Raw genomic sequence first — 17359 nt, 5'->3', positions numbered from 1 at the left:
CATTGAAATAGTGCAGCAACCCAAGCTCAGCACAAAAGTTTTGGGCCAACGAACATGGCGGCATCCATCGAAATGCCAGCTTTTGTGGTGTACCATATTCGAACTCATTTCCTAATACCATTCTCAACTATGCACCATGCACAATTCTGATTGCAGCGACTCTTTTGAAAAGCCCCGCTATCACCCATAAACATACAGAAAGCTTGCCTTCACTTCTAAAATGCGACATCCTTCTCTGGCAAACTCCACGGTGCCAAGTGGGCGGGTTCAATGAACATTGAAATAAAGCAAGAAAGTACAGCGGCACTACATTGTTTGTCCGTCAGAGAAAAATGTGCGAATGACGAACCGGAATACTCCAAAGGACCCGTAGTGCTCGTTAACTCTGTGCACGGGTCTCTGCTTCCTTCTACGATGATGATGATAGCATGCTGTTGGTTTTGATTTATGTTTTGCTAGCTGCAAAGCATTGACAGAAAGAGCATTTCACTCTTATACATGCACTGGCACAGGCTCGGCGCAATTTTTCGCTAAAATGCGGTTTTGGCGCAGGATGGCGCAAAGGCCTGCTCTCAGCACTTTGCGCCTGCTCTCAGCACTGCTTGTTGCAATTGGTGCAGCTGTTCCACCACTGGTACAGGCATTTGGTGAAGCTCAGTGGATTGTTTGAGCATTTTTAGTATGCCATTGTCCTGTTTGCACCCTGTCATATGTCTAATTTCTCAAACCTTGACCATCTAAGGATGCACATAAAAGGTTTTTTTACAGCTGTGCTGCTAGAAACCTGCATTGTACTCACAGAACCCGGCAGTATCTCCACGCAGCTGTCGTCGTCATCATTCTCATCAGCTGTAGAGCAAGCCACCCTGATGCGCTTTCGCTTTTTCTTGCGCTTGTTCACATCTGAAGATGATGAGGCCCCTTTCTTAGATTTGCTTTCTGCAAAATCGGAGTCGTCCGAACTAGCCTTAGTCTTTTTTGCATTTTTGCCCTTCTTCTTGCGACTAGGTGCGAAATCTTCGCTGCTATCTGATGCACTTTCTTCACTTGAGCTCAGCGAGCTGGTCGAAGGCTGCTTATTTGCGCAGTCATCTTCATCTTCACTGTACACAATTTTCCTTTTCTTTGATGCTTTCCTACAAAAGACAAAAGAGACAGTGAACAAAATGATGGGGGCGCCAAGCATGTGGCTTACAAGCACTTCTTTTGAGGCCCATGGCCCTGCTGCGTGTGATCTGACTGCCAAGGTTTAACATCCCAAAACTACATGTGGGCTACAACAGACTGCCATAGGAGGTGACTGCCATAGGAGATGACATGCGCATGCATAGGAGAAGGTTTCGAATTTTGACTCCATGGAGGTCTTTAGTGTGCATGTAAATATACAGAAGTGCTTTAGCACCCATCAAATTGCAGCAACTGCAGCTGAGAATTGAATTTGCGACATTGTGCTGAGCAGCAGGCACCATAGCCACTTAGCCAGCATGGCGTAATATGCTGTATAAAAGGTGTGTTGACATTTCACAACACTGAGGCATGCATCAAATAAGGATAGGTTGCTCACCACCACATAGTGGTAATTCACAATTAATTCAGTCCTACATCTTTTCATCTTCAACACTCTGTAAATACTTTTAATTTTGAAAATTGATTTTTTTTTGTTCAAGATACAATGGTTGGAGCTAGTGCTACGCAATAAATGTGCTAAGGTCAGTTTTAAAGTTACCAAAGGCCATGTCGTTGAGTCAACAGGAACATAAGTGAGATGAGGCAACATTCCACGAGACCAAATGTTACCGCTTTCAGCACACTAACACTCCTTGAAAGCTTTTACTCCCAGAAAGTCGCCCATAAGAGGCACGTCATTGCGGAGCCTTAGACCAAGAGTCTCAAACAGTTTTTTTATGCCTCCAAAAATTATTTTGGTTAAAGCTATTCTTAAATTAAGCAGCCATTTCTGTTCTGAAGAGCCTGACAATAATCCCTGGCAAGAATTCCAAAAGGTGGTTTCTGGGTGAGCCAAGAATGCTGGACGCAGCAATTTTTAATTTTTCAGCCATCTAAAGTGTTGCCATGCGCATATCACCTTGCCACCGTCATTTACCTTAATCCCCGCTCTTAATTTTAATCAAGCAGCGGATGAATTGTTGGTTTTGTAAGAACACCTGCCCACTGAGCAGGCATTTTCAGTAGCAGGTGTTTATGCCTTCTGCAAATACTGGATCTAGCTGGAAGTAGCAGTTGACTGAAGACTGAAGCCCGAGGATCAGTGTACCCCACACCACCTCTCTGCTCAGAGAACACATGACCCAGCTGTTGCACTAATGTGCGCACTATTTTTATTTATTTGTGTAACAAATCTCACATAGCTATTTGAGTGTGGACATTCACTTCAGAACCCCGAATCTGTGCCCATCATTGTGCACATCAATCAGCTGGGGACAATGGGGTTCTTTGGCACATTCTGAAATGTGCCCCAGCATTGAAGAATTTTGATGCCCCTGTTATATCGCCCTTCCTGTGCAGCCCTAACAAATTGCAGCTCGAAATTTCAAGGAGGTGCACAACTGTCTTACATCACCCACAATTTGTCTTCCCTCCAAGGCTCTCGGAAACCCTGATATTTAGCTCAGGAGACAAGAGGGTTGAGCATTCCCACCAACTACAAGTAAGAGATCAAGTAGTGACAAAACGTTAAATACAGTACACGCTCCCATATCCCCTTTCTTTATCTGTCTTCTGTTGAGCTTCAACATTTGTCTATATTAGAGTTGTGCCAATAGAAAATCTTGAAACTGCATCGAACAGCGCCAGAAAAAATATTTTTGCAATATGAATGGCCTTTTTCACCACTAACATCAGATGTTCACATCCTAGTATTCCCAACAGGAATTTTCCGCCATTACACTGCACATTATGAAGCTAGCTTTATTAAAAACACAAATTGATTGTTCGGAACAAATAAGCAGTCTGGACACTCAAGACTTTTCAGTGGATATGTGCAGGTACTTTCTTGAGCAAAAATAAGTGAACCAGGGTTTTCATGATAAATCTGACTCTCTTTTCTGCCTGTGAATGTAACTCGAAATTGAGGACCACGGTAAAATCTTCACATTGTTAACTTTCCAGCGACACCGTCAATTTCAAATTTGTGCAACTGAATTGCAAATAAATTGTTTTTTTCGGCGAGCCTGTGCTCCATATACTTTTGCTCACGGGTGTACATTATCAGAATAAAGCTTTAAAGGACAGCCCTGTGAGACCTTTAGCATTTAAACTGCCTGCGGCGATGGCAGGTCGGAAAAGGTGCTTTTTTTTCTTCTTCTAGTTGGAGCAGTTGTGGATGGTGCCACTATTATATCAAATAGTGTTGCAATGAAACATATTCAGATTTAACCCAAAGAGAGTACAGAGCTGCTGCATCCATAAATAGCACCGAACAACACCTGCTGCCAAATGCCACGTCTGAATTAAATTTTCAGTGAGAATGGTAGTGGTTAACTGGAAGAGTCTGGCTTACTGAACAACACAATGTGCTTTATACAACATTACGTCCACTATGACAGATGAAAGGTACTGCATGTTTGCTTCACTGTCACCTTTCATTGTATCCAGCTGACGGGAAGCATAAAAAAAGTATACATAATTATTAAGCTCTATGAATACTGACCATTCGATTCAACGACCATATCAAAGAGAACAATACTCAATTTGTTGTATGAAAATTTCTAGTATCCCCACGCTTCTGACCTATGTCTTGCCAAGAAGGCCAAACTTCTACACTCTTAGATATAACAGCTAAGATTTATATTTTCTTTTGCATCAGGGGACTAGTGCAACTCATACACACAGAGTTGTAAATGTAAGCATAGGCTCAAACCACTGAGTAAGATAAAACAGCAGTGCAGGCGGCGCTCATCTGGAAGGGACACATCAAGAAACATTTATCTGTGGTTGGCTGCACGTCTGCCAGATGGGACTGTAACGAATAAAATCATTAACATGCAGCAGGCTATTGCTCTGCGATTGCTGAAGCAACACTGGCTCCTAGGCCATGCTCCTGTGTCAGCTTACATGCCTGCTTTGTCTGCTCAGCTCATACCTAGCGCTATCCGCGCATACTACTTTCGTAAGGAACAAGTATGAGTTAAACAGATAATGAAAATGAGCATGTGGTCCAAGGTTTTCTTTTATTACTTCTTTCTATGAGACAATTCAAATCGACAGATGCTTTGTTTGCTTTTCTCTCAATCACATCATGCCAACCTATTCAGTTGCCAAAAGAATTGCCTCACCTTCATTCCAACAATACTGTCACATCTACTGAAAGCAGAAGAGAAGCTCAGGCTTCATTTCTCCAGCACATGTTACATTACTGCCCAAATGCGACTGGTTGAGCTAGTTGGTATGTTTTATGAGCACAGGGCTAAAAACAGGACTTGGAACAAGAGGACACATGACACTGCATTCTTTTTGAGACCTGAAAGGTGGCTTATAACTCTTGCAAATAATGAAGAAAAACTACCCAAAGAAAGAATGAAAGCTGGCAGACAGCAATAAATGTCTGAAAGCTTATAGTACAAAGACTGTACTAATCACAAAGGTAAGCAATTTGTCTTCACTGAGCCCAAAGAAAGGGACCTAGGACACGCCGACTCGCTGCAATGAATAGCAAGTGCCCCAAAATTTCCCAAGTACGTTAGTTGCGATAAGTCCTCGGGATGCGCATGCTGTGATAATTTCACTCATGCCCACTCTTGGCACAATATTGCAGCACATTTGCACATTACTACAGACGGTAGACAGCATAATGCTGTTCACCCAATGTAGGAATGACCTCACGGAAGCTGAACATTGCGTATCATGTTCCTCTTGAATGGAATGAATCACTAAGTGCAGCTCTTATCACAAGCCTTATTGGGCAAACTAGCAATTATTAACCAGTTGGCATGGCAATTCGTTTGTTCTTGATGACCAAAACTACAGAAAACTGGATCCTGGGTCCTCTTGTTCTGTTTCCCCATGTTTACAGCTGTTTGGTCCTGATAAATGTAATTATTGACTCTGACACTTATCAACATCACATGTGAGTAATAGTCATAGGTCAGATGGAATAATTTCTAAATGTTTTAGGTAAGTTAACGTCATGCCTTGGCAGCAATAATGTTGAAAACATTTCCCTGAATGCTTTGTTGACTTGTATCTAGTGCATCCCTGCACACAACATATCTAGAATTTTTCATACACTTTCACACCACTAACCTGACAAGGTAGTGAATAATACAGTAAATGACTTGGAATCCTCATCCATAAAGATATACTCGCACCCCCAATAGTGTTTTAGCAATTAGGCCACTTAGTTCTGCAAGCGGTCACCAACTTTTGACTGTCATATAACCAGTCATAGAGCAGCAGCAATGGACAAGGTGGTGCTGCAAAGGGAGGACACTCTTATCTTGCCCTTTGCCGTATCTGGATTCCCAATCGGGCATAAAGCACTCCACTGTTTAGTGTTGCACTCTCACTTCTGGCATGCACAAAGCTTGTTCCCTTGGACATTTTTAAACATATTACTGACAAATGTAAACTTTGTGCTGAAATACGTATGCGCGTAGAATGTAATATACTTCATGGCCCAGGGGGACAAAACTACCTCTGTGCAGATGTGGTAGAGTTGTTTGTTGAGCCTTCTTGGGTAATTTTTTTAATCTGCTTTCATTGAGATGTGTATATATTTCAAATGCTAACAAAAAATTTAAAGCATTCCCCGGCTGCGTGCCTCTATGCATAAATTTTTGTGTTTGGTTGTCACCCAATCAAGAATCTGAATACCCAAGTGTCCATCAGATATCATGATATACAATCAATGACAGATTTCTTGGAAATGCCTGATAACTGAAATCCCTTCGCGGCGCTGCCACATACCCCATAGAGCCAATGTATAAGGAGATCCGATATTTCGGACGCTAAAATGCATGGGCAGACTTTTTGCCACGACAACAGGTCTGAAATGACATTAAAATAAAAGCCACCACCACCACCACTTTGATTATTTCGCAGCCTCAAACCTGCACCCTCATACACCGATTCTCTGGTAGTGTGGTTGCTTTGTGCTGTCCTGCATATGGCAATGCTAGGCCTAGCTACTTCAATATTGGACGCCAAGCTTCCTGATGTTCGGTGTTGTGGTTTTCATCGAAAGGATTTACCGCTGTCAGAAATGGCTTTAATTCTGCCTTCATCATCCTCGCCAATGGCTTCAAAGCGCAGAAAGCACAGTCTGAGTCTAAGAAGCGTTGCACAACACTGCTTTCCAAGTCAGCTTCACTGCAGTACAGGAGGGTTACGGGGTCAAGTATATGCAGTGTATTGCGACAAAGCACACCAAGAGTAGAAAGGGGCCAGTGTTATGGGCATAGTATGTATTCCTTGATTTTACATGCGCGCACCTGCTGGCTGCTCTCACAGTACAAGCACCAAGACACCTAACAAATGTACTGGCAAGCCTTCAGAGCTATTTTGAACATGGCTGTGGTGACTTGAGCCCTTGAGGGCAGTAAAAAGCATGCAGTCATTTTTTTCGGACAGCCCGAGTTTTCTGACGTTTTCGTGGCCCCTAGAGAGTAAAAAAAATCGAACGTTGACTTTACAGTGCTCACGGAATGAAATGGGACACAGAGCATTTAGTAGAACCCTACATATGTGCAAAGTACGTGAGAGCACCATGTCATGTTGCTAGGAATTTGGTCACCGAGGGTGACGAGGACTCCGATGTAAGTGTACGCGCCAGAATTAAGTTGATGTGACACGAAGTGCAGCCGGTTGAAACGAAAGTATGCACATTACTTAGCCCTAAATTGACGCATTTCATTCCGTGAGCACTGTACATGCATTGCCAATACCAACCTCTGCCACTCTGCCGCATGCACACAGCAAAGAAAACTTGAATAATTTCCATGCTTGCCACAAGACACACATCATAAGAGAGTGTTCGGCTGGGTGCAAAAGGAGAAACCTTGTTCAAATGTGCAAGCCGGAGCAGGGAGAGAAAGCAAACACATGAACTAGACACACAGCGTCCGTGTTTCAGAATATGTCCTTGTCAAATTAGTTGTGCAGTGCTGATTCTGAAGCTCCTGTCCATCTTACTCCATGGCACAAACATAAAAGAGAGAGCACATAGGAAAGCAATATGCACTAGATGAAGAGAGAGAGACGTGCATCGAACACAAAGGCTATGAAGCTGGATGCTAACATTGCACCAAATATTAGGTACTCACCCCTTCTGTGGCTTTGTAGCTGGTTCTTCCTTGTCCGACTCCTTACTCACTTCCTTCTCTGATATGGGGTCGTCAAGACCTGCTAACACATTTTTTCGCAAAAGCTTGTCATACTTCCCAGCTTTCTTTTTCACAACTTCTTCACAAGAGCTACCAGCACTACCCTCTTCCTCTTTTACACACGCCTTCACAGTTGTCTCCTCGGCTGGTACTTCGGTAGCCTTGACGTCTTCTGGTTCAGCTGCCTTTGCTTCCACTTTCTTGCGTTTCTTTTTATGTTTCTCTGGCTCCACAGTATTGTCTGCAGTGAAACATTTTTTTAGTTTCTTTTTCAATCGGCATCCTTTTGCCTATGGCTCCAATAAAGGCACACTGTCAAATAAGTGTAAATGGCAATCTGATGGCTGCTGGTTGGGTAGCAGCAACTGCTTCCAACTTTCAGCAGTTTACGCATAAATAACAAATATGTTTATTTATTTATTTTTATTTGGTACATACTGCTAGCCTTAACGAAGGCTTTGGCAGGAAAGGGTTGTGCAAGTGAGTGTTCTGCAAGTTTAACTTTGACATTGGTCACTGCGAGAGCGTCATAAAAATTGAACAACTAAATTAAACTACATCTCTCACAGGGCTTTTTTGTCTATAAATTCATTGCTGCTACCAGCCGACACTGCCTGCAGCTCGAACGGTCAACAAGCTTTGTTTCCACCTGAGTCATTCAATTCAGCCTGCATGGATTATGGAAGCTCCGTTTTTAACAATGACAAAACATTCACAAATCCAGAAAACCGGTCTATTAACTCCATTTCTTTTTTGTGGCGAGTATCGCTATACAAAATAATTTGCTTAAAAATAATTTTGACTATTGGTTATGCCATGCAGTGTTCTCTGCCACTTCAGAAAGACATGTAAACTTCCATTACCCTCACTGGATTCTTCAGAGCTGCTGTGCAGAATGTCCTGGAGCAAGGACTCTTGCAATGAGTGTTTCTGCACACTATTCTCTGACTGAAATAAAAGAAGATGAAAAGGATCATGTGCTTCCACAAGTGGACAGAACGAACAAGATTAGGCATTTACATCACAAACATGCTGCCATACCTCGGTAAGAAAAACCATATCTCTATCCAAAAATACTGATATTTTCAAACTTCAGAAGTGCAGAGATTTTTTAATATTCATGGAACAGTGAGAATACAATCACATGCAATACTAATGAGATGTCAGCTTGTGGCCTGGTACCTAGTGAAATTATGCTTACCAGTAAGATCTGAGCTAAAACTTGGACAAAGATAATGTGACTGAACTGTTTCAACTGTCATGTTGGGTGGTTGCTAAAGCAGAACCCACTAAAAACAACAGCTGCACACCTCCTAGTAGTAATCCTGCAGACCCATGACGCAGCGTATTTCAGAATGTGTCATGAGTGCGCAGTCATGAAAGTGCATCATGTGCATTATAAACTTACTGCACACACGTTACAATTAAGTTTGACACATCCCAATGAGCACCCATAAGCATGGTAACCCTACTTTGCCACTGGTTGTACCTAACTAAAAGCGTTGTACCTAACTAAAAGCGTTTTACCAAGCCACCTTAACCCTTTCAGGCGCCACTTGCAATTATGCATAGAAAAAAATCTTTTTATATATAAACATTTTTTTGGGGACCTAAGAAACACAAAACCATCGAATTCTTGAAAGTTATCATGAAACTTTATTATTTGCAACATCGTACACAATTGTGTACACAGCGCCTCGGTGGTCACAAAATTCACTTGTGGAATGCGAGGAAGCAATTTCTCTCTTTCGTCAGGCACAGTTGCACAGCGCATTTCATGCAGAATATCCGGGTGCCTCGTGTGCACTTCTCGAGCTTGCACCTAATTCGCACCTTCTGGTCGCGGGATTCGGACCAATGGTCAAAGGAGTCGTAGTGCGCGTCGATGCAAGGAAGCGATATTCTTGCTTTTTTGCCCTATCTTTGGTTGTGGTGCTTGGATCTCTGCAAGAGAAGGCCTTCCACGCTTTTTCTCGGGTAGCACCGACTTAATTAATGCTTCGGCAGCTTGCAAGCAAGCGAAAATTCATCAAATATAGGAGTTTCGCTCCAGGCAGCATTTGATTGTCACGGTGGTAGACCAGCCAAGAATTGCCGATACCCAGGTTCACAAAAGGAAAAAAAACACTGTGTCCACTTCTTCAGCTTGCGTTTCCCCTGCAGCAGCATCTTCCTCTTCTCTGAGGTTGGTGAACGCAGCTGCAACGCAGGCGTCGGTCGCTTCGCACGTGGCTTCTTCTTCGTCACTTTCCCCAACGTCTGAAACATTTATCAGCAGTGAGCTCCAAAAGCCTTTCAGCTGTCTTTTGGGTTTTCTTATACTTGTTTGCATTGTAGAAAGAACGACGAATGGCCAAAAAACCTGGAAAGAAAATCAAAGCAACTCTCAGCGTTCTTCATTTCTGCAGCGACCACGGCGCTTTGTACACAATCGTGTACACATGCGCGTGCGAGCGTTAGCGTTCGGTCATCTCCTCAGAAAGGATAAAATTATCACTCCTCGGTACTTCATATGATGCACAAGCGCGTCGAATTTTTTTTCGCTTGCCACAATAAAAAAAAGCGGCTCTAAAAAAATAAGAACTTCACTCACCGCTCTTTGCTGCTCCGGCGTCCGCCATTTCTTGTCTTGATATGAACATCTTCACCGAAATGCGACAGATGGTGCCCAAAATGCACATGGTTGTCAGTTTAAAGTTTGGGAATGTGCTAAAGCCAACCTAATAGAAACTTGCGCGCCCTAAACGCGAAAAAAACACCAGAAGTACAATGTACACAATTGTGTACAAGGCGCCTTAAAGGGTTAAAGACAGGTTATGATGCCCCCTTCAAATTCCCGACTCTGTGGTATCAATGATTTTTAACTGTTGCACTCAGTGCTGTTTAAATGATTACCGATAAAAATTACATTCTTTTAGAGCAAGGACTCAAGTTGGCAAATTTGACAATTCTTTCCCATAAAATAAATGACACCCATACCACATTGTAGTGCAGTTTGGATGAAAAATTCAAAAAGGGAAACATCTCATTTTCTTCCCTGATAATCAACCTTTTTCAACAACAGAAACACAAATAAGTTTTGAAAGGATAATCTACCTGCCTCAGCTGGCTGACTTGTCTATTAAGCACCCCTTTAAAAGCCAGGCAAGCCCATCTAATGACAAAAATCATACAAAAGACTAACTATTGGACTAGCTGGCTTTGCGTGATGATCAAGCAAGACTATAACAGTTAATTAGTGCAATAAAAGGACAAACATAAGAAAGAAGGCAAATGTGAGTATTTGCACTCACATAGCTTCCCAACTATGAACTAAGATTGACAAGAATCCTACCGGCACGACACCAAGAGGGTGGGGAAATATCACAACTTGCCCCAACAATGTTCCCATAAACAATGCCAAGCAGGAAAAAAAAAATAACAATAAACATCTAGAGGTTTCATTTAAAAATTTAGGAAGGAGAAGACAACCATCATGAATGATGCGCCAGGAACTTCCTTGGTGCTCCCACACTCCACCTCTGCATCGTCCTCGTCATCAGAGTCATCACTTGAGTCATCCAGCACTGCAGAATTTACATAATGTATAATGTTTCGAATGTTTAACAACACACAAATTTTATTAAAGCAAAGTCTAACGAAACGTAACAGAATATAAAGCCGGGCTAGCTGGGAAGTATTCCCCTCATTTACTTGGGCGTAGCTGAAGATAAAGGATGTGACAATTACTGACTTCCAAATGAGACATTTTCTGAACAAGTGATTTATAATTAACACGCTTAATTAAAAAGTTAGAACAGAACCAATCAGGTAAATTATGTCACATTAAGATTTGACACTTCATTAACAAAGCACAATGAGCTGGCTCACGTAAATGTCAGATTTTCTTTTTATTATTGAAACATATTGAGAAAGTTATGCTACATAGGATCCTTGAAAGGCGAGGTGATAAACAATGCCACCATGATTCACTAGTGACTGAACACACCAGGACAGACCCTGTCTATAGGAGTGAAATTCCAGAAATGTGAGGAAAAAAAAAAAATGGCTGTGGCTTAGGTAAGGTTAAGCCCAGGATGCGAAGCATACTAGCCTTTATTTTAGTTGTTGAACCACTGTTTAGCTTGGTGAACTGCTGTTGCTTGGCTATATTTGGTTCGACTAGACGAAGAAACAACTCATGCGTTACTCTGCTTCGCCTTGGACGCCCCGCATTGGACGCGGTGAGCGTCGAGCAACGCAGCATTCGGCGCGGCAACGAAATGTGCGCCTGAGCAAGCGACGCACGCCTGAGCCTTAGAAACAGCTCGTTTCTAAGGCAACACCGCATTCACTAGAGGCGCTTTTGTACCGCTTTGAAGCATCGTACTCGTGGCTCAGTGGTAGCGTCTCCGTCTCACACTCCGGAGACCCTGGTTCGATTCCCACCCAGCCCATCTTGCAAGAGTTGAGCCAAAGCCACTTCTCCTCTGTCGTGACGTCATGGTGTCACGTGGTATTCAAGGCGACACCGCCGCGCCTGAGGAGCTGGGTTGAGCCCTCGTAATATGCTTCGCATAAAAGCTAGCCCAACAAGAAGATGGATGATGATATGCACATAGCTACCCAAAACAAGTGCAAACTTGCAGCCCATTTACTCCTTGGCATGGTCCCAGACTTGCCAACCTTACAACTTGAAAAATACCATGGCTGAAGCAAAAAAAAAGAAAAAGCACTAAAATTTGGTAAAACTTACCAAAAATAGCTTCTCTCCGCCTTGCGGGTTTCCACAGAACCATTACGTAAAAATTGTTTATTACTCGGCAAGTTGAAAGTTAATTAAAGACACACTGCCAGAATAATCTACACCACACAAAAATACATAAATTTTTACGACACTTACTTATGAAATCATGAGAAGCCAACAAACAAAGGCACCAAGGGCAACATAGGGGAAATTACTTGAACTTACTAAATGAATTATTAAAGAAATGATAAACTAATGGCAATGAAAGTGTATGAAAAAACAACTTGCCGCATTATGCGTGCGATTCCCATTTAGTAGATATAATGCTCACACACGTAACGCTAAGACGTGGGATCGTTCCCCAGCTGCTGCAAGTTGTTTTTTAATCCCCTTTCATTGCCATTAGTTTATCATTTCTTTAATTCAATCAGTAAGTACAAGTAATTTCCCCTATGTTGTCCTTGGTGTCTTTCTTTGTTGGTTACTCATGATACAATTAATAAAAATCAGGCCCCTCGGTTAACCCCCCTTTCTTCTTGTTATGTATGAAATGTAACATGTTATACGATACTTAATTATGAAAAGAAGTGGAACAACAGAGGCAGAAGATAAGCAACTTATTTTTTAATCAGTGACTTCTACAGCAACATTGTTGTTGCCGATTACGCCTACTTCAGAAATTTGTCTGTAATAAACTTACGCGAAGCATCTACCCTCTGGCTTCCTTTCACTATCAAAAGTCTTCCTATGGAAGAGAGAGACGAGAGAAACTTTTCATGAACAGAATTACTTCTTTATTGATCTTGATGCAACATTAGTAAAATCATAAAATCATCTGCCATTTGTAAATTATTTTAATAAATTTGAAATAATTTGCAGGTATTCTTTTATGATGTCAGTGCATTCAGGTTAGATTTTCGAGCATTCTATAATTCGGGGGAACCGGAAGGAAACAGATAATTCAGGCTAGTGTGGAGGTTGGGAAAGAAGTGCTACAGATTTTTGAGGGAAAAAAAAAAACATCCCAGCACCCATACTACCTGGACTCTGCACCAATATATAACTTTTTAACAAAGCTTCTAACCAACTAGCCTAGCTTTCTTATTTCACTCCAAATGGAAAGTCCTGTATAAGGCCTGTTGCTCTTGCTCAATAAAACTTCCCAGGACACATATTACAACAGAGTCAGTTTGTGTGGCAGTGGTAACATCAGGCATGCACACCTTCTCAGGTAAGCTATTCAATAAGTGTGTGTGCCTGAAAGGAGCACAACATCCATCCTTGTTCATTACAGAAGCATACAAAACGCTTAGAAAAAAAAAGTCGAGCACATGCTAGCAGAGAAAGTGACATTATTTTCATCCTTCGTTTCAAAAAGCAATATACCAACATATCATGCTTCTCCCCTGCCGCCCCCCTACGTAAGTGAATGTCCAATGCACTTACCTAGGCTTTTGCTGCTTGCAGCTTTCTTTTGCTTTTTAGGCCCCTTCTGTTTCTTCGCTTCAGCTTCAACTTCAAGCTCCTTCACATCATCTGCAGGTGCTTCCTTTTCGCCTTCAGATGCCTCATTAGATGGAGCCTTCCGGGTCATCCTTATTGGAGCAAGAAGCCTAGCAATCTCTTTGTCTTCATTGTCCATGATGGCTTTTTCATCATCACCCATGCTTCCTTCAATTTCCATCTTAGCAGCGGCAATTATAGAGGGGTCAATGTTCAGACGCTGTAGCTCCACAGACGGAGTCATTTCCAGTTTTGGATCGCCATATTCCTCAAAGGCTTTTTCGAGGATGTCAGCTGGTTCACTCAAGTGTGCAACTGAACCACTAGAGACACGCTTCCTTTTTTTCGGTGACCTGTGCTTCTGAGCACGAGGTGTGCTTGTTGAAGGATCATTTTCACCATCACTTGATGACTGACTAGAGTAGTTCAAGCTTCGTATCAAGGCACGACGTGCTTTCATGTCTTTACTCAATGGAGTACGCTTTTTCTGTTGAACAGTTTTCTGTGGTGTCAAATGCTTTTTGTTTTTACCCTCATCAGAACTCGAGAAGCTCTCTGTCATTCGATTGTCTTCATCTACAGAATCAGCACTGCTGTTTGCCTGCCCTGCATTCTTCCTGAATTTTCTTGCCACTTTATTTACGGCAGTCTCAAGACAATCTTCACTGCTTGGACTCATGTCAACAGTGCTCACAGACTCACGACGTCTTGCATCAGTCAGTTGGTCTCCAGAGTCTTGTTGCACTTGTTTGTCCCCAGCCTTCTCTTTCTCTTCATTCTTAGGAGGTGTTTCAGGTATAATTTCTGATTTATCCATATCATTCTTATGCTTCCCAAACAGGTCAGCAAGAAGGCTTTCCGACTCATTCTCACTTTCACCATTTAAGATCACTGGTGAAAATTCATCACCCAGGCTTAGAACTGGTGGAATGTCAATGGGAAGAGGTGCAGCATCTTCCTTCTTATTTTCTGGCATTTGTGCTAAACACTCTTTTGCCACATAATCAGTGACCTTTTTCGTAGAACTGCTAACATCGTTTTCAGCCTCATCAACAGAAATAGCACCCCCTACTATATTCGGTGGTGCACCCAACTCTTCAGTAGCCCTGTTCACTTTTGAATAGCTTGTTCCAGATGTTGAATCCGATTCACTTCTTTTCTCATTCTGCTTGTGTTGCCTATTCTTGGTCTTTCCATCCCGCTTCTTCATCATTTGACCATCATCACAAGAATCAATAGGACTGTTGCATTCTTCCAGTACAATGGGTTTTTCAACTTCCCACTGCTTCTCGCCATAAGCAGGCTGAGATTTTGAGTCCAGTCCAGTAACATTTTTGTCCTGCTCACCTCGTGAGCTATCAGCTGCTGCTTCAGTTACTGGTGCACTCAACCTTTCTGCCATGCTGTTGACTATAGCACTGTGGGTGTCAGACTTTGCGTCCAATATATTGCCTTCTTTGCTATGTTCCTCTTGCTTTGTCTTCAAGTCCTTGTCAGGACTGCTAAACTGACCACAGTCTTCATTCAGCACAAGCAGCCTTTTGTTCTTGGTTTGTTTCTTTGCATCAGTGGGCAGGCAGTCCACCGATGCAGATGACTCGCGACATTCCTCCCTAGCACCCTTCTGCTCTGATTTCTTTTTTCTGGACTTCATTTTGCGCTTGTGACATTCTTCTGCACTTTGGGCAATGCGAGACAAGCAGCGGGAGTGGTTCCGAAGCAGCTTGCTCATGTTTGCCAACAGTTCTTCTTGCCCGCCAGCCGCCAATTCAGAAAGTGACTGCTGAAGTTCTAATGTTTTCTGCAAGGCCAGTTTCCGCAATTCCGCTTCGCTGAGCTTCATTGCACCACTAGAATCAGAAGTGCCCGCTGATTGGCGACTATAGTTGCCAATCAATTCGGCATAGTTGACCATCGGCACAAGTGGTTCTGGATCACACACATAGCAGTGCCACTCCTTTAGTGAACGAACCCGGGTCACCTCTCGCCGAGAAAGGTTGCGGTGAATGCAAGTCTTGCAAAAGGCGCGGGTGCATGAGTCGCACACAATGAGGTTTCCACCTTCTGCACACCAGCTGCAGTACTCGTCAGTGCCACTGTCATCTTTCTTAAATTGGCCATCACCATAGTAGCTGTAGCACCGCTGAAAAAAAAAAAAGAATTATTTATTTATATTCTAGGGTTTTAGGTGCCAGAAACCACGATCTGATTATGAGACATGCCGTAGTGGGGTACTTGGGATTTGTTTTGACCACCTGGGGTTCTTTAACTTGCACCCGATGAACGGTACATGGACATTTTTACATTTCACTTCCATCGAACTCACGATCTTATGCTTAGCAGCCCAACATAGTAGCCACTAAGCCACCACGGTGAGTACTGCTGAAAGAAAAAATTCCCAAAGATAAAAGCAGGAGCTGGAGTATGACATGCCGTCCGTATGAAGTCAAGCTTAAGCATGCTGTCCCTTGCCCAATCACCATGGGAACGACTGTTACTGGGTTGATGCATTAAGCTCCGCATTTAAACATAAGACTCTTTGTTCCAAGCTGGCCATTTATTTGATATATTGTTTCTTAGCTCTTTTAGTAAGCGCTGTGGCAGAGTACACTCACCTGGCCACTGTTACACACCCCTGGCCATACTTGAGATAATTTGTGACCATGACACAACCATAGATTGGTTGCACCATCTACTCGGGAGCTGTTGAAACATTCTTTTTGCACCTTTTATCTTTATGCACAAATGGTGTGACAAAGCTTATTAACTGTGTGTTAGTCACATCTCTCATTTTTCAACACGGCAGGCTGGCACAAAAAGCCATTTTTTTTTAATGATGCAGAAGTTTAAGAACTTCTCATTCAGAGGATTTTGATATTGCGAGGTGTCTTCCAGGACAAATGACAGTGATGAAGAGGCCATGTTGCCTGAGAAATGCTAGTTATACTAATGAAAACCATTTATTAGCTCAAATCTAAATCGCAACATATTGCCAATAAATAGCATTTGAATTTAAAGCCTACTAATGTGTTATAGCTGTGCCAAGGCTATGCAAGAAATGGTGTTCAATAAGTATTTCCTGAAGTTTCCCTAGACATTAGGCAGAGCTACCATATGTCCAAATTTAATTATATTTCACAGGATGATGTTGATGACCGCACCTTCTGAAGTGGGCAATTTTAGGGCACTAAAAAGTGGGCACATTGCAAATGACCATAGCAAGTTTGGCCAATGCATGTAAAATCCTGAAGCAAAATGGCACCTGCTGCATTGAAGTCGTTGCAATGCCAACCTGAGGAAGCTTGCCGAGTACAACTTTTGACAAAAGCATTGTAGTTGAGTTTAGTGTAAATTTTTATGTAATAAGACTCTTCAAGTACTTTAATTATACGGCATTTCTCAGTCAAATCAGTTCTAGTGAATGCACTACATAATGAATGTCATTAAAGGAAATGACATTTGATTTGTCGTAGTGGCATCCTGCAAATGGCATTAAAATTGAGGGCATTAGCAAGAAAGTGCCATCTTCTGTGCCCGTGTGGCAAGGGTACTTCGAAAAAAAAAAAACACCCAGCACTCCCAGGGTATGCCTGAAGGCATTACATAAGTGGTGCATTTATGGCACAAATATGCATTCAGAAAGATTGAAAGTATAGGTGTGCGAATATTTGAAAATTTCTGATGAAATAATAAATTGAATAATGCCCTATTCAATTTGGCCTTCAAATCAAATAAACAGCTCATATATACAAACATTTTTCAAATAATTCATCAATAGCTGTAATCCTTA

The 17359-nt window shown here is 42.3% G+C and overlaps 1 protein-coding gene across 1 annotated transcript in view; it reads right to left on the bottom strand.

Annotated features, from left to right (window-relative positions):
- LOC135919005 (transcriptional regulator ATRX homolog) overlaps positions 1–17359 on the bottom strand; it is a 124830-nt gene that overhangs the window by 95154 nt on the left and 12317 nt on the right. Inside the window, exons 5-9 of the mRNA XM_065452748.1 lie at positions 13513–15712; positions 10812–10906; positions 8204–8288; positions 7281–7581; positions 800–1136 (exon numbers count right to left, since the gene is read on the bottom strand). Of these exons, the coding sequence (XP_065308820.1) occupies positions 800–1136; positions 7281–7581; positions 8204–8288; positions 10812–10906; positions 13513–15712 (3018 nt within the window). The remainder of the gene's footprint in view (positions 1–799; positions 1137–7280; positions 7582–8203; positions 8289–10811; positions 10907–13512; positions 15713–17359) is intronic.

Source organism: Dermacentor albipictus, chromosome 3, assembly GCF_038994185.2.
Source record: "Dermacentor albipictus isolate Rhodes 1998 colony chromosome 3, USDA_Dalb.pri_finalv2, whole genome shotgun sequence".
NCBI lineage: Eukaryota > Metazoa > Arthropoda > Arachnida > Ixodida > Ixodidae > Dermacentor > Dermacentor albipictus.
This window is presented reverse-complemented; position numbering and strand designations above follow the sequence as displayed.